At 38.4% G+C, this 21713-nt stretch overlaps 2 protein-coding genes across 2 annotated transcripts in view; both read left to right on the top strand.

Moving 5' to 3' along the window:
• The window catches only part of ABCA10 (ATP binding cassette subfamily A member 10), an 85194-nt gene extending 72074 nt beyond the window's left edge, over positions 1-13120 (top strand). Inside the window, 18 exon segments of the mRNA XM_073883142.1 lie at positions 3770-3966; positions 4646-4763; positions 5385-5438; positions 5440-5503; positions 5883-5974; positions 7054-7156; positions 7159-7204; positions 7524-7582; positions 8114-8139; positions 8213-8267; positions 8270-8306; positions 8848-8879; positions 8882-8960; positions 9148-9288; positions 12334-12370; positions 12373-12415; positions 12846-12901; positions 13022-13120. Coding sequence (XP_073739243.1) covers positions 3770-3966; positions 4646-4763; positions 5385-5438; positions 5440-5503; positions 5883-5974; positions 7054-7156; positions 7159-7204; positions 7524-7582; positions 8114-8139; positions 8213-8267; positions 8270-8306; positions 8848-8879; positions 8882-8960; positions 9148-9288; positions 12334-12370; positions 12373-12415; positions 12846-12901; positions 13022-13120 — 1338 coding nt within the window.
• The window catches only part of ABCA6 (ATP binding cassette subfamily A member 6), a 73173-nt gene continuing 60648 nt past the window's right edge, over positions 9189-21713 (top strand). The window contains exons 1-2 of the mRNA XM_073883200.1: positions 9189-9288; positions 12334-12415. The gene's annotated coding sequence lies outside the window, so the exon portion shown is untranslated. The remainder of the gene's footprint in view (positions 9289-12333; positions 12416-21713) is intronic.

The raw sequence follows: 21713 nt of genomic DNA on the forward strand, positions 1-21713 counted from the left end.
CATGTATCATATGACCTCACTGATATGAGGAATTCTTAATCTCAGGAAACAAACTGAGGGTTGCTGGAGTGGTGGGGGTGGGAGGGATGGGGTGGCTGGGTGATAGACATTGAGGAGGGTATGTGCTATGGTGAGCACTGTGAATTGTGCAAGACTGTTGAAGCACAGATCTCTACCTCTGAAACAAATAATACAATACATGTTGAAAAAAAAAAAAGATAGGAGGGAAGAATGAAGGGGGGAAAATTGGAGGGGCAGATGAACCATGAGAGACAATGGACTCTGAAAAACAAACTGAGGGTTCTAGATGGGAGGGGGATAGGAGGATGGGTTAGCCTGGTGATGGGTATTAAAGAGGGCACGTTCTGCATGGAGCACTGGGTGTTATATGCAAACAATGAATCATGGAACACTACATCAAAAACTAATGATGTATGGTGATTAACATAACAATAAAATTTTTTTAAAAAATAGGCTAGGGCGCCTGGGTGGCTCAGTCATTAAGCATCTGCCTTGGGCTCAGGTCATGATCCCAGGGTCCTGGGATCGAGCCCCGCGTTGGGCTCCCTGCTCAGTGGGAAGCCTGCTTCTCCCTCTCCCACTCCCCCTGCTTGTGTTCCCTCTCTTGCTGTGTCTGTCCCTATTAAATAAATAAAATCTTTAAAAAAAATGATATCAGGCTAGATGAAAAAAAAGAAATCTGCAAATCCCTACTACATAAAATTAGAAGACAAAATATTGGCGGTTACAACCAAGGAAGAATGTCAGCTCATCAACAGACTTTAGTATCAGAGAACAAGTCTTATCCCAGTTCATGGACTATACCCTGGCACCCCATGGAACATCAAGTACAATATATGCATATTTAGTGTATAGATTTTATATGCATCAAGCAGAGAGACTTTCATTTAGCCTTTGTTTTCTTTCAACAGCTATCCCATATATATATGAGACACTTGGAAGGTCTGGATAATGAAATCAAGGAAGGCACTACTTAACAGTCTTAATCATAAGAAAAATTCTCTACCAGAATGTCTATTGCATAGGATTCATAACTGTGTAATATACTTGATCTTTTTTTTTTAAGATTTTATTTATTTATTTGACAGAGAGAGACACAGTGAGAGAGGGAACACAAGCAGGGGGAGTGGGAGAGGGAGAAGCAGGCTTCCCGCTGAGCAGGGAGCCCGATGCAGGGCTCGATCCCAGGACCCTGGGACCACGACCCAAGCCAAAGGCAGACGCTTAACAACTGAACCACCCAGGTGCCCCTGTAATATATTTGATCTTATTCAAATAACAGCAAATTTAAATATCCTAAAAATACTCACTCTTACTATATTCTATATTCGAATACAATGGCAGCAAAACGTAAAGGTATTTTTCTTTTTAAAAAAAGATTTATTTATTTATTTTAGAGAGAGAAAGCATGGGTGGGGAGAGGGAGAGGGAGAGAGAGAATCCCAAGCAGACTCCCCACTGAGCACAGAGCCTGAGTGAGGGTCAATCCCATGACCCTAAGATTATGACCTGAGCCGAAATCAAGAGTCCATTACTTAACCAACTGAGCCACCCAGGTGCCCCAAGGGTATTTTTCTATATGGAGTCAATGTCAGTATAATATATACCAGAAATACTAAAGACTTGATTGCTATTATTGTAATATATGTTATTGATATGATATATATCCGAAGACAATTTGAAGTGATTTATATATAAATACCACAAATGCTGTATGACTAAACTTCATTTAAATATGGATAAAAAAATTAATATGAGTAATGAAAAAGGTAAAAAGTTAAGTGGAATTGTATTATTATTTTTTTAAGATTTTATTTATTTTAGAGAGAAAGAAAGCACAAGCAGGGGGAGGGGCAGAGGAGAGGGAGAGGGAGAGAAAGAGTCTCCCAACAGACTCCCCGCTGAGTGTGGAGCCTGTTTCAGGGCTCGATCTCACAGCCCTGACATCATAACCTGAGCGGAAACCAAGAGTGGGGCACTTAATCGACGGAGCCTCCCATGCACTCCTTAAGTGCAATTTTAAACAGGAGAAAGACACTGAAATAAAATATAAATGTTGTATCTGTGCATTGTGGTAACTGAGGCAGAAAAGAGGAACAACATGGATTACAGACCTCTTTTTTTCTCTTAATGGCAGAAGACTATTTGTTGAGGGAGATTTCCTAAGTTTTTATAAATTTATAAATTTTAGAAATTATATACATTTCCACATGAGTCTTTGTATATCAAATGTATTTTCTTTGATTTGTAAATGCAGAGATGTTCTGCACACAATTATTTTTAATTGACCACTAATAAATACTAAAGTTATACAATTGTTTGATTAGAGCATATATTCATTACAGTGTGCAATCCTGGGTAACAGAACAAACCAACCCTGGAATGTAATGCTATTGCTGGCAGGCATCCTTACATTGTTTATGAATTTACTCGGAATCTTCTTAGTACTTCGTCATTAGCATTCTGTTAACTGTTTATAGTATCAAGTATTTATTAATTTTCTCAATTCCTAGTTTACTAGAGGTTTCAGTCTTTGCTTATTGATTTATTTATCAAGAATGAGTCTTGAATTTTATCAAAGGTTGTGTGCATCAAGAATAATCAAAATTTGGGACTCCTGAGTGGCTCAGTTGGTCAAGCATCCGCCTTCAGCTCCGGTTTTGATCCCAGGGTCCTGGGATGGAGTCCCACATCAGGCTCCTTGCTCAGCAGGGTGCCTGCTTCTCCCTCTACCTGCTACTCCCCCTGCTTGTGTGCTCTCTGTGACAAATAAATAAAAATCTAAAAAAAAGAATAAAATTTTTTTTACTATATCTATTAAGATAATGCATTTTATTTCATTTTTCATAATGTTTAAGAAATTTTTCCCTCTCCGAGGTCATGAAAATATTCTTTTATATCGTCCTCTAAAAGATGTATGTATATTTTCCTTATACATTTATGTTTCTGTCATCTGAACTTGATTTTTTTCCATGTTGGAAAGTAAGGGTCCTATTTCACTTCTGTCTTTCAAGATACCCAATTGTCCAGCACCACTTGTTGAAAAGCCTGTGCTTTTCCATTGATATTCAGGGCCACCTCTGTTCATATATAAAATACCCACATATGCGGGTCTATTTCTGGGATATCTATTCCAATTTGTTTGCTTCTGCCAAATTCTTTGGGATGCTTACCTGTTTGGTACTGCTTTTAACTAAATTCCGGGCTTGAGCTATTTTGGACGATTCAGGTGAGTGAATTTAGGCTACAAATCTGTGCATAGGCTGGCTTCTCTTTCCACTTCATTCCCTACGCTCAGCTCTCCCATGTGTTCTTTATGTCCTTCACTAAGGGTAAAACCCTGTGAGGCCCTACTTTATTAGTGAAAGGATCACCTTTCACTTTCTAGTCCTTGCTTGGAAGAAAACTCTATGCTTGTATACTTTCTTCTGTCTTCTTCTCCTGCACATGCTGTGAAAACTGAAATTTGAAGGTTTCAGGGTTTGGAGAATAACTCCAGGTTGAGAGTTGCTTTGTTGTCAAGCCTACTCCCTACATCCACTTAGATTTGGCTTAAAAAGTCCTTACTATTAAAAAAAAAAAAAGTCCTTACTATATTGTCAGTTTTTCTATGTTTTAAAAAAGTATTTTTTTTTAATTTAATGCAGGATTTTTAGTTGTGCTCTGTTTCCACCCACCACCCCTCACCATGGGAGGGTTGGTTTGGATAAACTTCTCTTGTGAAAGTATTTTATAAGATTTTTGTCAGATTTATAAGAAAATGATCAAATCCTCCATGAGAAAAGGCAAATATTGCCCACTGAATTTGAATCCCATGATGATGCTAATTCTAATTCTCTTTCTTTGCCTTTAGCCATACCTTCAGAGTATCATTTTCCTTTTCGTTATAAGGTGTCTGGAAATGAAGTATGGAAAAGAAACAATGAGGAAAGATCCAGTTTTCAGGTCAGGAACATTTATTAACATCTGAATATAATTTAAATATTTAATGTTTGTAGCAGTACATTTAACATCAATTTATTAGGTTAGATTTGCTATCCAATTTTTAACCAGGCACATTAGACATTGTTATGCTGGGGAAAAAACCCAAAACAGCATTGGATTGAATACAGGGATACGTAGTTTTGAAGTCACAGGTCTTACCGATTTTAGGCAAGTTGAGTTTTTGTTCTGTGCATCTCTCTTAGCAGGGGTTAAACAGCAAAGCTTATTTTTTCTCCTGCTTAGAGCAAGTTCAGTCCCCAAGGAGAAGATATGATAATGAGCTGGTGTGTTCAGTATGTGTGCGGAATGTTTTGAAAAGGGAAGAGAAGCCAGTTCTGGTGATCATTTATGATGTAATGTGAGGACGGTCTGGACAGCGGCAGACTGAAAACACTGATAAGTCTGTATCTGAGGGAGTTTCCAGAGCTAGTTGACAGATAGGATAAAAGGTTTTAAAGACAATAGTCAAAGAAAATATTTCAAGGAACATGGCTACCTATAAGGGGAATCTTGTAGGTAATAAATTAATCATTTTCTTTCTTTTAAAGCAGAGAATAAATTAAGTGTAGAGGCTTACATTCTCTTGATAGTTGTTGTACAACTAGAATCACATTGTTATGTTATTTTATTTTCTCTGTAGGATCTCCTCAAGAAGTAGGGAAAATCATCCAAATCCAGAAGAGCCAGAAGAAGATGAAGATGTTCAAGCTGAAAGAGTGAACACAACAGATGCACTCACTACTCTGAACCTGAATGAGGTGAAAACAAGTAACTTGAACCCTTTACAAAACACTGGGCTAGGTAGCTTGTCCTGTAGAGTTGATGAACTCCTTGTTTTTATTTTCAAAACTTGCTTTTGTTTTTGTAACACTAGCATGTGTAGGTCATATATAAATCACATCCTTTGAAGTATCTATCTTGTCATGACTCTTAATTTTCTCTTCTTCCATTTTTTGTGGATCTTAACCTGCCAGGTCTTTATTCATCAGTGTAATTCAAAACATTCTCTGATATTTTATCAACCTTAACAAGATCTCACATCTTTTGCAAGAATCGCAGTTTCATTTTGCATGATACTGAAGTCGTGACATTAATAACTATAATTAGCAAGTAAATTTACACTATATGGAAATCAATAAGAAACATACCAGAAATGAAATTGGTGCCAAGGGCATAATGCAAACACAATGCATTTGATTAGAAATTAGTTTTCTAAGTAGTAATCTCCCCTCATGAACATACATTTCGGTACTTCATTTAAAAAAGAGAGGCTGAACAAAAGCTGGTCATATTCATAACCTAGGACATGAAAGATAAAACATGAGTGTACAAAATATCTGAGATTTAACAGGAAAATCATGTTTTGTCATGTTTTTCAGAAACCAGTCATAATGGCAAGCTGTTTACACAAGCAATATAAACAAAAGAAAAGAAAGTTGCTTTTCAACAAGAAAGAAGAAAATAGCCATAAGAAATATCTCCTTCTGCATTAAAAAAGGTTTGACGATGTTCCCTTTATCAGGTTGTTCCTTATTTATTTAGGTTTGGGACTGTGAAAAGGAGAAAATTTTCCATTCTTTGAGACTGTTCCTCTATCTTGGTTAACATGTAATTATAAAAATACTTGACATGTTGGCAGAGAAACGTTTTCTGTTTCAAAACCATGTCCCAATTCAAATGTTAAGAAACCCAGTCTTGGGTCAGGAAGACCAAGGCATTCTACTCTAAATCCAAAGTCTTTCCATTCACATTGGAAATAGAAGATTGGGAAGGGGTTGTTTGAAAATGTTATTTTGTTTCAAAATGTTACTAAACTAAGTGATTTTAGGTTAGTCAAACTTTGAAGTACAAACATCAATGGTGACTCTTTCTTCCAGGTGAAGTTTTGGGGTTGTTGGGACACAGTGGAGCTGGTAAAAGTACTTCTATTAAAATAGTAACAGGAGACACAAAGTCAGCTGCAGGAGTGGTACGTGAAGGAACCTAGCTTGTTGCCAGGGGAAATTTCACTTTAAATATCAATAGCATCCTTATTTTTTTTATCAGTAAATCAAATAATTTTTTTAGAAAACAAATAAATGAAAGGTTTTATAAAATATCTTTACATGCTCAAAAAATAGTGACACTTAATGGCCAAAATTTTTTTCTTTTGGAGCATGCAGGTGGGGGGGGCAGGGGGAGAGGGAGAGAGAGAATCTTAAGCAGGCTCCACGCCCAGCACAGGACACCATGCAGGGCTCTATCTCATGACTCTGAGATCATGACCTGAGCTGAAATCAAGAGTTGGAGGCTTAACTGACTGAGCCTCCCAGGTGCCCCTATGGCCACTTTTTTTAATGCAAGTAAAATTAACATGCAATGTTATGTTAGTTTCAGGTGTACAATATAATGATTCAGCAATGCCATACATCACCCAGTGCTCATTATCCACTACTCTTAATCCCCCTTTGCCTGTTGCTCCCATCCCCCCACCAATTTGACAATCACCAGTTTGTTCTCTGTATATAAGAGAGTTTTTTATTGGTCTCACTTTTTCTTTGTTCATTTGTTTTGCTTCTTAAATTCCACATACGAGTAAAATCATATGGTATTTGTCTTTCTCTGACTGACTTATTTCACTTAGCATTATATTCTCTAGGTCTATCCACATTGTCACAGGTGGCAAGATCTCATTGTTTTCTATGACTAATAGTCCATTGTAGGTATATACCACATCTTCTTTATCCATTCTTCTATCAGTGGACACTTGGATTGCTTCCATATCTTGGCTATTATAAATAATGCTGCGATAAACATAGGGGGGCATTTATCTTTTTGAATTAGATTTTTTTTTCTTTGGTTAAATACCCAGTAGTGGAATTACTGGATCATAAGGTAGTTCTATTTCTAATTTTTTGAGGAGCCCCCATACTGTTTTCCACAGTGGCTGCACCAGTTTTTAGTCCCACCAACCTTTCACCAGGCTTAATGGCCACTTTTATCTCTTTTAGTAGAAGGAGAATTGGAGCAAAAGCCGGATGTAGATCTGACTTTCATTGTTCGATGCAGGTGGTTTTACAAGGCTGCAGAACATCACTGAGACAAGTGGAAGATGACACCCTCAAGTGTTTGGGGTACTTTCCTCAGGAAAACCCACTGTGGCCCCGTCTTTCCCAGTGAAAGGAATAGGCAAACAGGATGCTGCTCTTAGTACTTCACGGTGGGGGAGGGCTCATTCACACTTTGTAGCGGGAGGAAGGGAGGAACATGTCATTTCATCATTAACTATGGAAAGAAGATCATAAACAAGGTCTTTAAATTCAAATGCAAATAAAATGATGGGAAATCTGAAGAAGAACCAAATCATAAGATTTAGTGTTTGTGATGATGTGAATGGTCCTTTAATATACTTTAATATACTATTTTCAGGTTGATGGTGCTAAGGTTTTCTGTATTGTTGGTTTAGGTAGGAACATGTGCTTTGTGTATAATCACAGTGGGGTTTTTGTTTTTGTTTTTGTTTTTGTTTTTTTGGTCAGATTGGTGGAAACTCTCAAGCTCCAGGAACAACTTAAAATTCCCTCAAAGTCTGAAATAAGTCAATCAGAGAAAGACATGTATCATATGACCTCACTGATAGGAGGAATTCTTAACCTCAGGAAACAAACTGAGTGTTACTGGAGTGGTTGGGGGTGGGAGGGATGGGGTGGCTGGGTGATAGACATTGGGGAGGGTATGTGCTACGGTGAGCACTGTGAATTGTGCAAGACTGTTGAATCACAGATCTGTACCTCTGAGACAAATAATGCAAGATATGTTAAGAAAAGAGAAAAAGAAGAAGACAGCAGGAGGGGAAGAATGAAGGGGAGTAAGTTGGAGGGGGAGACGAACCCTGAGAGACGATGGACTCTGAAAAACAAACTGAGGGTTCTAGAGGGGAGGGGGGTGGGGGGATGGGTTAGCCTGGTGATGGGTATTAAAGAGGGCACGTTCTGCGTGGAGCACTGGGTGTTATGCACAAACAATGAATCATGGAACACTATATCAAGAGCTAATGATGTAATGTATGGTGATTAACATAACAATAAAAGATTTTAAAAAATAAAAAATAAATAAAATTCCCTCAAAGTCTTATCTGAGGGAGTAAAAAGGAAGGTAGGAGGGGGGCTCCATGTTACTCTGCGCACCCCACAGATCAGTGCCAGATGTGCTGCTCCTCTCTTTCCAGCTGTGCTTGGTGCTGAGCATCCTGGGAGACCCGCCGGTGGTGATTCTGGACAAGCCGGCACGGGGGTGGACCCCGAGGGGCAGTAGCAAATGTGGTGAGAGGTGTCATATTAAGTGTAGAGTTAGTAGTATGAGTCTAAGTTAATATATTTTTTTACATTTGCTCCATTTTATCTTTGAGGCTCACATCCTCTAGTATTTAATTCAGTGAAACTCAATATAGTGCTCAAAATTCCCCAAGGAAGGAAAGATAGACATTTTAAGAATCTAATAGAATCTTACATGTATTTGCTTTGATTTTCGTTTTCTTACTCCTCTTCCCCTGCCTCATTCTTCTTCTTTTATTCTTCAGTTATGGACTGTGCTACAATGTGGTGTTTCTCTTCACTCCAACTTTTTAAACAAACATTATTTTACTCACTATTTCCCAATCTTCAACTTTTCATTCTATGAAGCCAATTAATGTGGTAATGTAATTACATAATGCAGTATAATTTTTTTCTTTCTCTCTAGAGCAAAGATTTTTTTTTCTTGTAAATGAATACAGAATTTTCTATTATTCCTCATACTTCTTTGTGTTCATCTGTTTTCCCAAATTACTTTCTAAATGCAAACAGACCCTTACTTTATCTTTAGGCAGGCAATCCAGACCATTGTTAAAAACACAGAGGGGGCGCCCTCCTGACCACCCACGCCATGGCAGAGGCCATGTGTGACCGAGTGGCCTTCATGGTGTCCAGAAGGCTGAGGTGGGTGCCCGTCCACACCCACAATTGGCCCTCAAGTTCTCACAGAGAGAATTACAGTTCACTGTGACCAGCTGATGCTCTTCAGCTCCTCAATCTATGATCACTATCCTCTGCCTTTACAATTGAGGAAGAAATTAAAAGACCAATGTTTTTTTCTTTCCACTCTTTTTTCTCTTCCCTGGATTAGGTGTATTTGTTCCATTCAACATCTGAAAAGCAAGTTTGGTAAAGATTATTTTCTAGAAATAAAAATGAAGGACCCGACTCGAGTGGAGCCTCTCCACACAGAGATTCTGAAGCTCTTTCCACAGGCTACTCAGCAGGAAAGGTAAAGGATGTTTTTGGCTTGGGTGATAAGTATACAGCACACTCAATTTAGTCTTGGATGAATCTGGACAGGAAGAGAAAGGCTGAGCTGGCTTATTTATTATAAAACAAGTTGTTTGGAGGTCACTCGGATGTATAGAAAAAAGAGCAACTGAAGAGTTGTTTTCAGTGAGTGTTTCATATCTCAGAAAAGGTGGATGAGGTGTGTGTGTGCGCATGTGCCTGTGTATGTAAATGATGGAATGGTTCAAAAATTAGAAACAAAGTACAAACAAAACCAGGAATTTAATTTTTTTAAAGATTTTATTTATTTTTTATTTGATAGAGAGAGAGCACAAGCAGGCAGAGAGGCAGGCAGAGGGCGAGGGAGAAGCAGACTCCCTGCTGAGGAGGGAGCCCAATGCAGGACTCGATCCCAGGACCCTGAGATCACAACCTGAGCTGAAGGCAGCTGCTTAACTAACTAAGCCACCCAGGCAGCCCTTAATATTTTTTAATAGGCAATGAAAATTATGCATCAACCTATAGCATTTTACTGAATGTAAAATTGCATCAAGAGCTCCAATAACACACACTCCTTTGCTTGAGAAAGATTGACTCTATCCTAAATTAATTGATTATTGGTATTTAATCCTCTCTATGGCTCTTTTAAATTTGTGTATGGTTAGCTATCAGTTACAAGCAGGGATAACCAAACCTATGTGAATAGCAGAATAAAATTGAATTGAATTTAAAGAAGTATGGGGGGACGCCTGGGTGGCTCAGTTGGTTAAGCCTCTGACTCTTGATTTCAGCTCAGGTCATGATCTCAGGGTTGTGAGCGGAAGCCCCATGTCCTACTCGGTGCTCAGCAGGGAGTCTGCTTGGGATTCTCTTTCTCCCTTTCCCCCTGCCTCTCCCCCCCAGCTCACACTCTCTCCCTAAACTAACTAACTAAATGACTAAATAAGTAAATAAATAAATACAATCTTTTTAAAAAAAGAAAGATGTACAGGATTTTCTTATGTATTACTTCTATTCATTTTTTTTTAAATAATACTTATTGAGGGGCACCTGGGTGGTTCAGTTGGTTGAGCATCCGACTCTTGGTTTGGGCTCATGTCACGATCTCATGGGTTGTGGAATCAAGCCCTACATTGGGCTTCATGCTCAGTGAGGAGTCTGCTTGAAGATTCTCTCCCACTGCCCCTTCCCTCATTTGTGCTCAGTCTCTCTCTAAAATAAATAAATAAATTTTAAAAAAATACTTCTTGAATACCTACTCTATGCTGGAGACCACGTATAGACTAGTCAATAAATAGAGACAATTCTTATGGTGCTCACAGTCTTTGGGGGACAAGGATATTAAGGAAATGAAGATACAAAGAAATGAGGAAATGGCATTAAAGTAGGACTTTAAGACTGAGCAAAGTTTGGCCACTGAAGAATGGGGATAAGAGGTACTCTTGAGAACACAGAATGTGCAAAGAACTTAAGTTAAGATGTACTTTACACATGCAGGGGCGTCTGGGTGACTCAGTTGGTTAAGCGTCTGCCTTCAGCTCAGGTCATTGTCCTGGGACCCTGGGATCAAGCCCTGCATCGTGCTCCCTGCTCAATGGGGGGCTTTGCTTCTCCCTCTCCCTCTGCCTGCTGCTCCCCCTGCTTGTGCTCTCTCTCTCTCTCTCAAATAAATGAATAAAATCTTTAAAAAACATCTTTATACATGCAGAGGATGGAAAGAAAGCTCATATAGTTGATGTGTAAAGAGATATCCAAGTGGAGATGCCAGAATACAAAGATGTAGGGTTCTGGCTCAGAAGAAAAGGCAATCATCAATGTGGAGCATTTTTACCAAATAGAAGACCATTAAGTTAGGAGAGTGGGTGAAGTCAACAAGGGAGATGGAAAAAGGAGAAGGTCTAGGATGGGCCCCAGGAACTCTCAGTATCGAGCCTGGATTGAGGAAGAAAAGCTGGTGGGGAAACTACCACCACCACAATAACCATAATGACAAATAATTCAAGTGTGTCTAAAACAGCTCTATCCTACAGAATTTCTGCAGTGTTGGAAATGTCCTAAGTCCGTGCTGTCCAATATGGCAGCCAATACCCACATGTGGCCATGGAACACTTCAAATGTGGCTGGTGTGACCAAGAGATTGAATTTTATTTATTTTAGTTAATTTAAATTTAAATAGCCACGTGGAGATAGTAGCTAAAATATTAAGCAGAACAGGTCTAGTGGGTTAGAAAGTCATAAATTTTGGTCGTTTCAGGAGTTGAGAGAGTGTGTGTTAGTTTTAAGGAGGATGTCTACAACTTTATTTAATGCTTTTGAGAAGTCTTAAAAAATAGGATGAGTGTTGACTGGGTTGTGCAACATGGAGGTCACAAATGAACTTATTTGGGAAGAGAGGAGCTGGAGGTCAAGAAAGAATTTTTTTTTTTTTTTAGTAAGAGAAAGTTCAACAGATTTTAATATTATGAGAGATTGAAAATTAAAAGCAGAGGGGAAAATTTGATGAAACTGTTCCAGAGAGCATGTTAAAGTATTGGCTTTTGAAAGTAAGAAATATAGCACGGGAAGAAAGATGGCATGGGCTAAGTATGAAAGATTCTTTATCAGAGAAATTTTTCAGAATTTATCTTGAACATTAAATTGAGAGCAACCAGATTTTTGTTGTTACCAGGTTTTTATCACTACAGATAAGTTATTTGGCTCAGATTCATGCTCTGTCAAATTAAACTATTTACCTTTTTATTTAAAAAAAAAACTGAAATTTTTAGGGTGCCTGGGTGGCTCAGTCAGTTAAGTGTCTGCCTTCCCTTCAGGTCATGATCATGGAGTCCTGGGATCAAGTCCTGCATTGGGCTCCCTGCTCAGCAGGGAGTCTGCTTCTCCCTCTCCCACTGCCCCTCCCTCTGCTCCTTCTCTCTCTCTCTCTCTCTCTCTCAAATAAATAAATAAAATCTTTAAAAAACAAAGAAAACAAATTTTTTTTTTGCTATCAGTTTCTCCCCAATATTGTAACACTGCAATAAATCTGACTTTTTCCTTCTCCCAGATATTCCTCCATGATGGTGTATAAATTACCTGTGGAAAAGATGTTCACCCTCTATCTTGGGCCTTTTTCAAATTAGAGGCAGGTAAGTTTAGACATACTTAGACTTTATCTATTGTGCATATTTTCACATGGAGTATGTACTATATGAGTTCAAGTAGAAAAATTACATAATCAGCCAAAACTTAGAAAATCTCCACTGGATTCGTCTTATATATTCTATAGGGAGTGTAGTGGTGGCTCTACACTCAGGTTTACTCCACCTGATTTTTCCTCTGCTAACAAGGAGACTCAGCTGCAAGTAAGTTAGAATATTCTGCCCTGGTTCCATTGCATGATATTGGAGAATAATTATCAACATGTTGTCCCAAAGAATACTGAGTTGAGCTTCTTGCATCTCCATTTTTATCATAGTCAGGTGTGAGGAGCAAGAATGTGGCACCTGGGTGGCTCAGGCGTTAAGCACTTTTGGTGAAAAACATGTAAGCCTTTAATGTCAGTCCCTTTCAATGCAGTGAAACAGACCTTTGATATGGAAGAATACAGCCCCTCTCAGGCTACCTTGGAACAGGTGAGTTTTCTTTAAACCAGTGAGCGCCATCCAGGGAGCCTTTGTGTGAATCTCTGTGCACATTGTCTTTCAGAAACACCCTGACATTTTTGTTTCCTTATTTATTTTCTCCCTACTTATGTATTCTTAGAACTCTCTAAAGAACAGGGTCTGGGAAATTTTGATGATGAAGTTGATACAACAGTTAGATGGAAACTCCTCCCACAGGAAGAGGCTTAAAACTCTGAATCTCCTAACATTAGATTTTAGGTCCTACTACATTATTAGTTTCCAGAATTCTAGAACAATCTTCCACATTACCACAGGTAACAAACACACTCAGTAGTTCCAACATTCAATAATGATTAAGAATTTAAATGGTTTTTTTATGTTTTAGAATGGAAGGGAGAGGCAAAGATAGGGAAAGGTAGTGAACATTAACATAATCAGACATTATACTAATCACTAATAAGGCCTATTTTTGCTCAGTATTAATTCAAAAATCACATAATATTAATCCAGTTTTTTTAAATTATTTTCAATATAGCTGAATGCTGAGTACATTTTACAAACAAAACTTTGAAGGCGGGGGCGCCTGGGTGGCTCAGTCGGTTGAGCATCCGACTTTCAGTTTTAGTTCAGATTGTGACCTCTGGGTTGTGAGATTGAGCTCTGTGTTGGGCTCTGCGCTCAGTGGGGAGTCTGCTTAAGATTCTCTCTCTCCCTCTCCCCATCCGCAGCCTGCCACTCTCTTTCTCTTTCTCTCAAAAAACAAACAAACAAAACAAAACATTCAGCTGGGGAAGTCCTGAAAGCATGATCAAGCTAAAGGAAAGCCTGTCCCCCTCCCCCTGCAGAACCAGCTTGAGGATCCTGTGGAGTGGGGAAAAAAAAAAAATACTAGGAAAAACTCCAGATACTCAGCTAAAGCTATCCCCAGGCCATAGCCCCAATTTAAGTGAAGAAGGCCTTTGTTTCTGAGTGATCTTGTATTTACTCATTTTACAGAGAGAAAGGGAGGGGAAAGCAAAGAATGCGGTTAGCTTACCCCAACTTCCCCCCACCACACACACATCAAAAAAAAAAAAAATAGAAAGTTTTTGTTTGTTTTGTTTTGTTTTTTTAAGTGATGTGGTTTTGGAATATAGGTGAGGTTCATTGGGGTGAGGTCCAGAGCCGATGACCAAGAAAGAATTCTTCAGACGTCTTTGGTGCAAAATGATGGTTTTATTAAAGCTCCGGGACAGGACCCCTGGGCAGAAAGAGCTGCTGCCCCGGGGTTGTGAGGGGTGGCTGATTATATACGTGGGAGCTGGGGGAGGTAAGGAAAAGGGAGGTTTTCAAAAGGATTTTCATTTGTTAAAGAAGACTCACAGGATACAGGAGGCCTTGCCATTTGACCTCTAGCAAAGTATTAACATTAAGGGGTTAAGACAGTGGGAGCTCCCTGGAGAAACGTCGAACATATCCCACCCAGGAGTTGGGGGTCGTTAGGTTGCAGGATGTCAGCTTACACTTTGTCCTCAGCTAGGCTTCCACTCCCTCATCAAAAGGAATATTAAAGAAATGCCATTTATAACTCATGAGTTCAGTGGTACTCCTGCATGTATGAAATCTCGCTTAACCTATTATTGAATTAATGATGTTATGAAAGACATCAACAAGGCAGTTATTAGTAAACATAAGATCCTATATCAACCAAAAATCTATGAGATCTGTGGCCAGAATTCTAGCATAGATTGATTGATGAAGAAACAAAAAATACCAAAGGTTATTATTTTATAGTGGAAGCTGACATAAAGGAATCCACAGCTTTGAAAGTTGACTCGAGGTTCTTTGTGATACTGAATATTCTACAACATTGCCAGAGGCTATCAGAGATCTGAGGGGGAGGCTTTACCCATTATGTTATAACCTAAGTCCCTTGTGAGCTTTTGAATGGGCCAACAGTAGGGTTTAGGTTGAGAGGCTATTCTTGCAATTTCTTTACATAAATAATCTCATTAGCTTTTAATTTTTTGTTTCTTCTAAAAATGGAACATTTGTGATAAAATGTATATACTTAAAATTTTACTTTATTTCAGCAAATACTTAACCACCTACCATACTCTGTGCTAGGTACATAATACAACTAAAAATTGTTCATGTCTAGTGTTTGTGTTTAATAAACAATGCTGCAGACCCCATACAGTAGCTACAGATGTAGTAATGGAAGAAGGTCAAGAAAATAAGGTCAAGGATACTCAGGCCTTTTGGAATTAAAGGTCATTAGTGTCTAAATTCCATCAATGGCATTTCAAGTCTACAGGCAAACTTCCTAGAAGTTGGAATTGGAGACAGTTTACTCATCTGATTATTCTACTTTCCCATCTGACATTAGGGTAGAACTTATGTGAAATGCATTCTGTATAAACCAGTTTATAAATGTCAATCTATAATGAAATAGTACTAAAAGTGTCTTGAGATGGAAAAAATAACATGTACGAGCCAGTTGATAGTGGTAGTGGGCATGGAAAATGAGTGCTTAGATTATAAGAATTTAGCCATGTTTCTCCTCTGCACATGGGGACACTGGTCTATGTCTGTACCATCTATTTGGCAGTTTCATCCCTATAACAGAGAGAAAAAAAGTGTCTTACCAGGCCTTGTGTCCTGGTTATCACTGTCACTGTGATGATAATACAGTACATTGGGGACACTGCAAAAAAAAAGGTAACATTGACCTAATCAGGTGCAAGAGAGTTCACCAACAACCAACTGCTGTGCTCACAATCTAGATCCCTACATTATGTGTCCTGAATGAAAAAGATCGTCGGTCAGATGAGAATTGGACTACAGAAAGACTGAAACTTACTTAGTAGAAGAGTCAGCAAAATTTTCTAAAGAAAGAAACACAGCTAATTTCAGAAACAGGGAAGACCTTAAAATACTATTTAGAATTGGTTTTAGTCACATTTGGGAGTGCTTGCTGAACTTATGATTTTTTTTCCTTAAGGACAACTTTATCTCTTTTTGGCAGTTTGCAGAGTGGGGCCTCTAGCAGCTGCACCTACATCATGGGACTGCAGACTTGCGATTATAACAAACAAGCCAGAGTGGTACCAAATCCAGGCAGGGATCATTGGAGATCCATCCCAGAGGTCTGAGCAAGAACAGAGATGCTGACAGTTGGCATACCTCTATAGAGAGGTCTGCAAACTCTTGGTGCTGAGATCTTTTTCTAGAGTAATGTTGGTCTAATCTCGAGAGTGGATCCTAGTCACTATGACCACAAAATGGGCATTTGTACCTGTTCTTCATCAAGCAGATAAGCAATGTACAGAAGCTTATAAGAGGAAAACATACAAAAGGAGAAGAAATAGAAAGCTAGATTTACTGCTGCAGCTAAAATTCCAGGAAACTTGTAGTTCTGATATGCTGCCAAAATTCCTAAGTTTCAGTTTACTTGAAAATTTTCTTTATCTAGAAAGTGAATCATGAACACATACTTTGTTTTGCCTCAATAAAACTTTGATGTAGTCCTAGATAGCCAAACCTCCCCAAATCCACAACCTTTCTGGACACAGTCAGCTCTCTGCCATGTACTTGAAAGTATAATCTGGGAGCCAATGGACAAAATAAAGTTGACAAGAAAGAAGGGGCATCTACCATCTCCACTTAGGAGTCCACAACCTTTCAAGAGAAAACTTACCTTTGCCAGTAGCCACTCCTATATATACACCATCAATGCCTGACCCTCTCACCCTTCATCATAATTTCCTGGCAAAACCTCAATCTTGGTTAAAGCTGTTTTAAGAGAGGAACATTGGTAAAAAATACACATGAACAAAATAACTAGTCTCACTTTAAATGAATGGCCACTGCCTTGGTTCTGCCTGGCAACTGCACTGCATTCCCCTCATCTATTTACTCTTTCACCAGATTGGATGATTAAATTACTTAGCCACATCTTCCTGCTTCTCAGACTCTAACATCTCTTCTCTTTCACTCTCAGCCGAAGACCTTGCCTCCCACTTGACTGTGAAAATGGAAGCAATTAGAAGAGTGTTTTCACAAGCTTTCCCACAACCTGAGCAACCAACCAGGTTTCAGCGCACCCATATACTCTAACTTTCTTCCTATTAGTGTGAATGAACAGCATTCCTATATAAAGCCAGTATTCATACCTGTGTATGTGATCCTGTCGTCTCCCCCTTCCCCTGTTCATGAACATACACTGTCAAATGCCTGCCCCTTTCTGCATTTTCTTTAAAATTATAGCTCATAAGGACAGCTTTTTAAGTGAAATGGGAGGATTTCTAGTGACTGAGAGTTGAGAAGGACTGTGATCCAGATAACTTTGGACGCCCACAACAAACTCTGAGGAAAACAACGGCAGAGTACCCATGTGAAAATCCCTAGCATTCTCTACTCCATGCCCACTCTGTCTCTGTTCTTTTCTTTTTTCTCTTTTCTTTTTTTGTCTCTGTTCTTAACTAACAATTAAAACTGTGAAATCACAACAGATGAAAAGATAAGATGGTGTACACACACACACACACACACACACACACACACACACACACAGGAATATTATGCAGCCATAAAAAATGAAATCTTGCCATTTGCAATGACATGGATGGAACTAGAGAGTATTATGTTAAGCAAAATAAGTCAATCAGAGAAAGACACAAGTATCATATGATCTCACTGATACGAGGAATTAGAGGAACAAGTTAGAGGATTATAGGGGAAGGGAGGGAAAAATGAGACAAGACAAAACCAGAGAGGGAGACAAACCATAGGAGACTCTTAATCTCAGGAAACAAACTGAGGGTTGCTGGAGTGGAGGGGGGTGGGAGGGATGGGGTGGCTGGGTGATGGACACTGGGGAGGGTATGGAGCACTGTGAATTGTGTAAGACTGATGAATCAAGACTTATACCCCTGAAACAAATAATATATGTTAATAAAAAAAAAAAAAAAAAAAAAAGTGAAAAAAAAACGCAAAAACAAAAAATAAACTCTGCAAAATCACAGATACCTCGGGGTGTCTGGGTGGCTCAGTCAGTTAATCGTCTGACTCTTGGTTGTGGCTCAGGTCATGATCTCAGGGTCGTGAGATCAAGCCCTGAGATGGGCTCTGTGCTCAGTGCAGAGTCTGCTTGAATTCTCTTCCTCTCCCTCTGTCCCTCCCCCAGCTTGTGTGCATGCTCTCTCTCTCTCAAATAAATAAATAAAATCTTAAAAAAAATCATAAGATACCTCTAAGATTCCATTAGCAGAGACTGAAGAAATGTATAGGTTGATGGGAGGTTATGCCTCCTCTCCCACAAAATATTGTTTACCATCAATAAATAATTAGTACTGACAATTTATCAAACACTTCTGAGACTCAACTCACTGTTTTTTAAAAATTATTTTTTTAAGATTTTATTCATTTGAGAAAGAGCACAGAGGGAGATTAAGAGGGAGAAGCAGACTCCCTACCGAGCAGGGAGCCCAATGTGGGACTCGATCCCAGGACTCAGGGATCATGACCCGAGCTGAAGTCAGACAGCCAGCCGACTGAGCCATCCAGGCACCCCTAAAAATTATTTTTAACTGAAGTACATCTTTTAGTTTTCTTTCAGTCTTGTGTAAGAGGTGAATTCTTTCTGAGGAGATCTTCGTTCCATGCACATTTAAAACTGGGTATAGAATTTGAGGTTGACTGTTTATTTTGTCTCAGCCCTTTGACAACATTATTCAGTTGTTTATGACATCCTTTGGCTAACTGTTGAACCTCAGTTGATAATTTGTCTTTTCTGTTTTATTGTTTTTTAGTATTTCCCTCTCTCCACTCTCCTTCTGTCTCATGTTTTGAAAGCTCACCACAAAAAAGGTTAGTTGTTGGATTTTTGTTTTTAACTCTGCACAGGACACATTCTCTCTCTTTTTAATCTGAGGGCTCATATCTTCAACTCTGGAAAATTTTCATCCATCTTATTTTTGAAAATTCCTCTTATTTATTCCTTTTCTTTTCCTTATTATAAAATGCATATTAGATATGTGCTAGACACCTCATTCTGTCTTTCATGTCTTTTAATTTGTCTTTAATATTTTTCCATCTTGTTCTGTCTTTGCACTAAATTTTATATAATTTCTTCAGTTACATTTCTGGTTTATTAATTTTCTCCTCAGCTGTGCCTAATCTGCTATAAAGCTTACCCATTAAATTTTTTTTGAAAAAAAATTTTTTATTAACATATAATGTATTAGTCTCTTATGGTTTGTCTCCCTCTTTGGTTTCATCTTGTTTCATTTTTCCCTCCCTTCGTCTATGATCCTCTGTCTTGTTTCTCAAATTCCTCATATCAGGGTGCCTGGGTGGCTCAGTTGGTTAAGCGACTGCCTTTGGCTCAGGTCATGATCCTGGAGTCCCGGGATCGAGTCCCGCATTGGGCTCCCTGCTCAGCAGGGAGTCTGCTTCTCCCTCTGACCCAACCCCCTCTCATGCTCTCTCTCTCTCTCTCTCTCTCTCTCTCATTCTTTCTCTCAAATAAATAAATAAAATCTTTAAAAAAAAATTCCTCATATCAGTGAGATCATATGATACTTGTGTCTTTCTCGGACTTATTTTGCTTAGCATAATACCCTCTAGTTCCATCCACATCGTTGCAAATGGCAAGATTTAAATTTTTTGATGGCTGCATAATATTCCATTGTATATATACACCACATCTTCTTTATCCATTCATCTGTTAATGGACATCTAGGCTCTTTCCATAGTTTGGCTACTGTGGACATTGCTGCTATAAACATTGGGGTGCATGTGCCCCTTCAGATCACTACATTTGTATCTTTGGGGTAAATACCCAGTAGTGCAATTGCTGGGTCATAGGGTAGCTCTATTTTCAACTTTTTGAGAAACCTCCATACTGTTTATCCATTAAATTTTTAATCTTAACTATTATTAGTCCCTTTTATCTATAAGCTCTAATGGGTTATTTTCCTATTAGTCTTCCTTGTTAGTGCCTCCTGTTTTAACTAACTTTTATTACTTCTTAATACTAATAGTCTCATTTTGTTCACCTGTTGATTCTCTTTCATGATGGAAATTTTTTTTTAAAGATTTTATTTATCTATTTGAGAGAGTGAGAGCACAAGAGAGCACAAGTAGGGGGAGGGGCAGAGGGAGAAGCAGACTCCCTGGCTGAGCAAGGAGACTGACAGGGGGCTCGATCCCAGGACCCTGGCATCAGGACCTGAGCTGAAGGCAGATGCTTAGCTGACTGAGCCACCCAGGCGCCCCATTTCATGGTGGACTTTGATTATGAGTTTAGCGGCTGGGAGGAATATTTCTTTAACTCTGTTGTCTTGTGCCCTGAATCCTGGACATATCTGTGTAGAATGGTTTGCATCTTCTCTGTGGGGCTCCAGATTAATAGTAAGAGGAGGAGGAAGAAAGGGGAAGGAGGAAGAAGAATAGGAGGAGTATGATTATCAGCAATAAGTAACATTTTTTGAGTTTTTATGATTTTCCAGGATTGTTTTATGAAGTTTACTTATATTAATGGGTTTAATCTCCACTGTAACCATACAAACATATACAATTATATCTCCATTTTAAGGTGGGGGGTTTTAAATAGATGGTGCAAAGTCATACAGCTAATACATGGCAGAGCTAGAATTCAAACCCAAGTTTGGCTCCAGATTGCAACTAACTGCTATGATATTTGCTGTGTTTCTAGACATGTTACTATGCTGGGAGAAGAAATTAAGATCCTTATCCTATGTCCTGTATCTGGAATGTTCTACATATACTTGGGCTTTTTGTTTTCTATGGAGGATATATATTTTTTAACCCAGAGATTGGGCAAAGAATATACATCCTTACCCTTCCTTGGGGTAGTCAGTGGTTTTACTAGTTTCTATTCCTAGCACTGAGCAGTCCTGTGAATCTTCTGGATTCATGCAGAGATATGAAATCCAGCTTCATAACCCATCAAGTCGAGGTCACAAGGTTATTGAAACACCTCTTTGGACAGCTGTATTGCTGACATACTATTCATAGTTCTGGCTTTAATTTTTCTCTTCATTTTTAATACCTGAGGATGTTCCTTCCTTTCTCTATTTCTTCCATTGTTTCTTGGTTTCTTTTCTTTATCTTTTTATTTCTTTTTAAGATTTGGTTATATATTTGAACTTCTTTTTTTTTTTTGATATATTTTATCCACCATTTCAATGTACTTCTAGATAGAGTTTGGGTACTTCATTGTATTAGGTTACCATTTATGGGGAAATCTTCAGACTTAAATAAAGAAAATGACCTCCCAAGTAAAAACAAGTCAGAGTAAATAAGTCAAGAAAGAGGAACAAAAAGCCTATATAAGAAACAATGCTAAGAAGTAAAACTAATAAAATATAATCTAAATAATTAGTGATATAGTTGTGAATTTTAATGCAATTGTAAGCAAAGTGAAAATGCCTAAGATAGATTTCTAAAATGGAGCACACAGGGTCTAAAACAACAACAAAATTAATAAAAACCTGAACTATGTTCCAGTTGATTTAAAAGAAACAGAATTTTTTTTGGATCATTGACCTATTATTGATACAAAATTTTAACAGTGTTTCTGACCTTCTCCCCCCCCATGAGACCTTTAGGATATCTTTATTACCTTTGTTTTTTGCCAATTTTTAATGTAAAAGACATTTAATATTTCACTGTTGACTCTTTTTAAAAATAGAACTAATTACCAAGGAGAGAAATATACATATATAATACCATGGCTTAATTTTTTAAAAATTATCTTTTTCTTTTCCAGAACAACTCTCAGCTTTATGATTATTAACATCTGTGGTTTGGGAGC

Source organism: Callorhinus ursinus, unplaced genomic scaffold, assembly GCF_003265705.2.
Source record: "Callorhinus ursinus isolate GAN/ISIS: 27379988/994484 unplaced genomic scaffold, GSC_fseal_2.0 scaffold50, whole genome shotgun sequence".
Classification (NCBI taxonomy): Eukaryota; Metazoa; Chordata; class Mammalia; order Carnivora; family Otariidae; genus Callorhinus; species Callorhinus ursinus.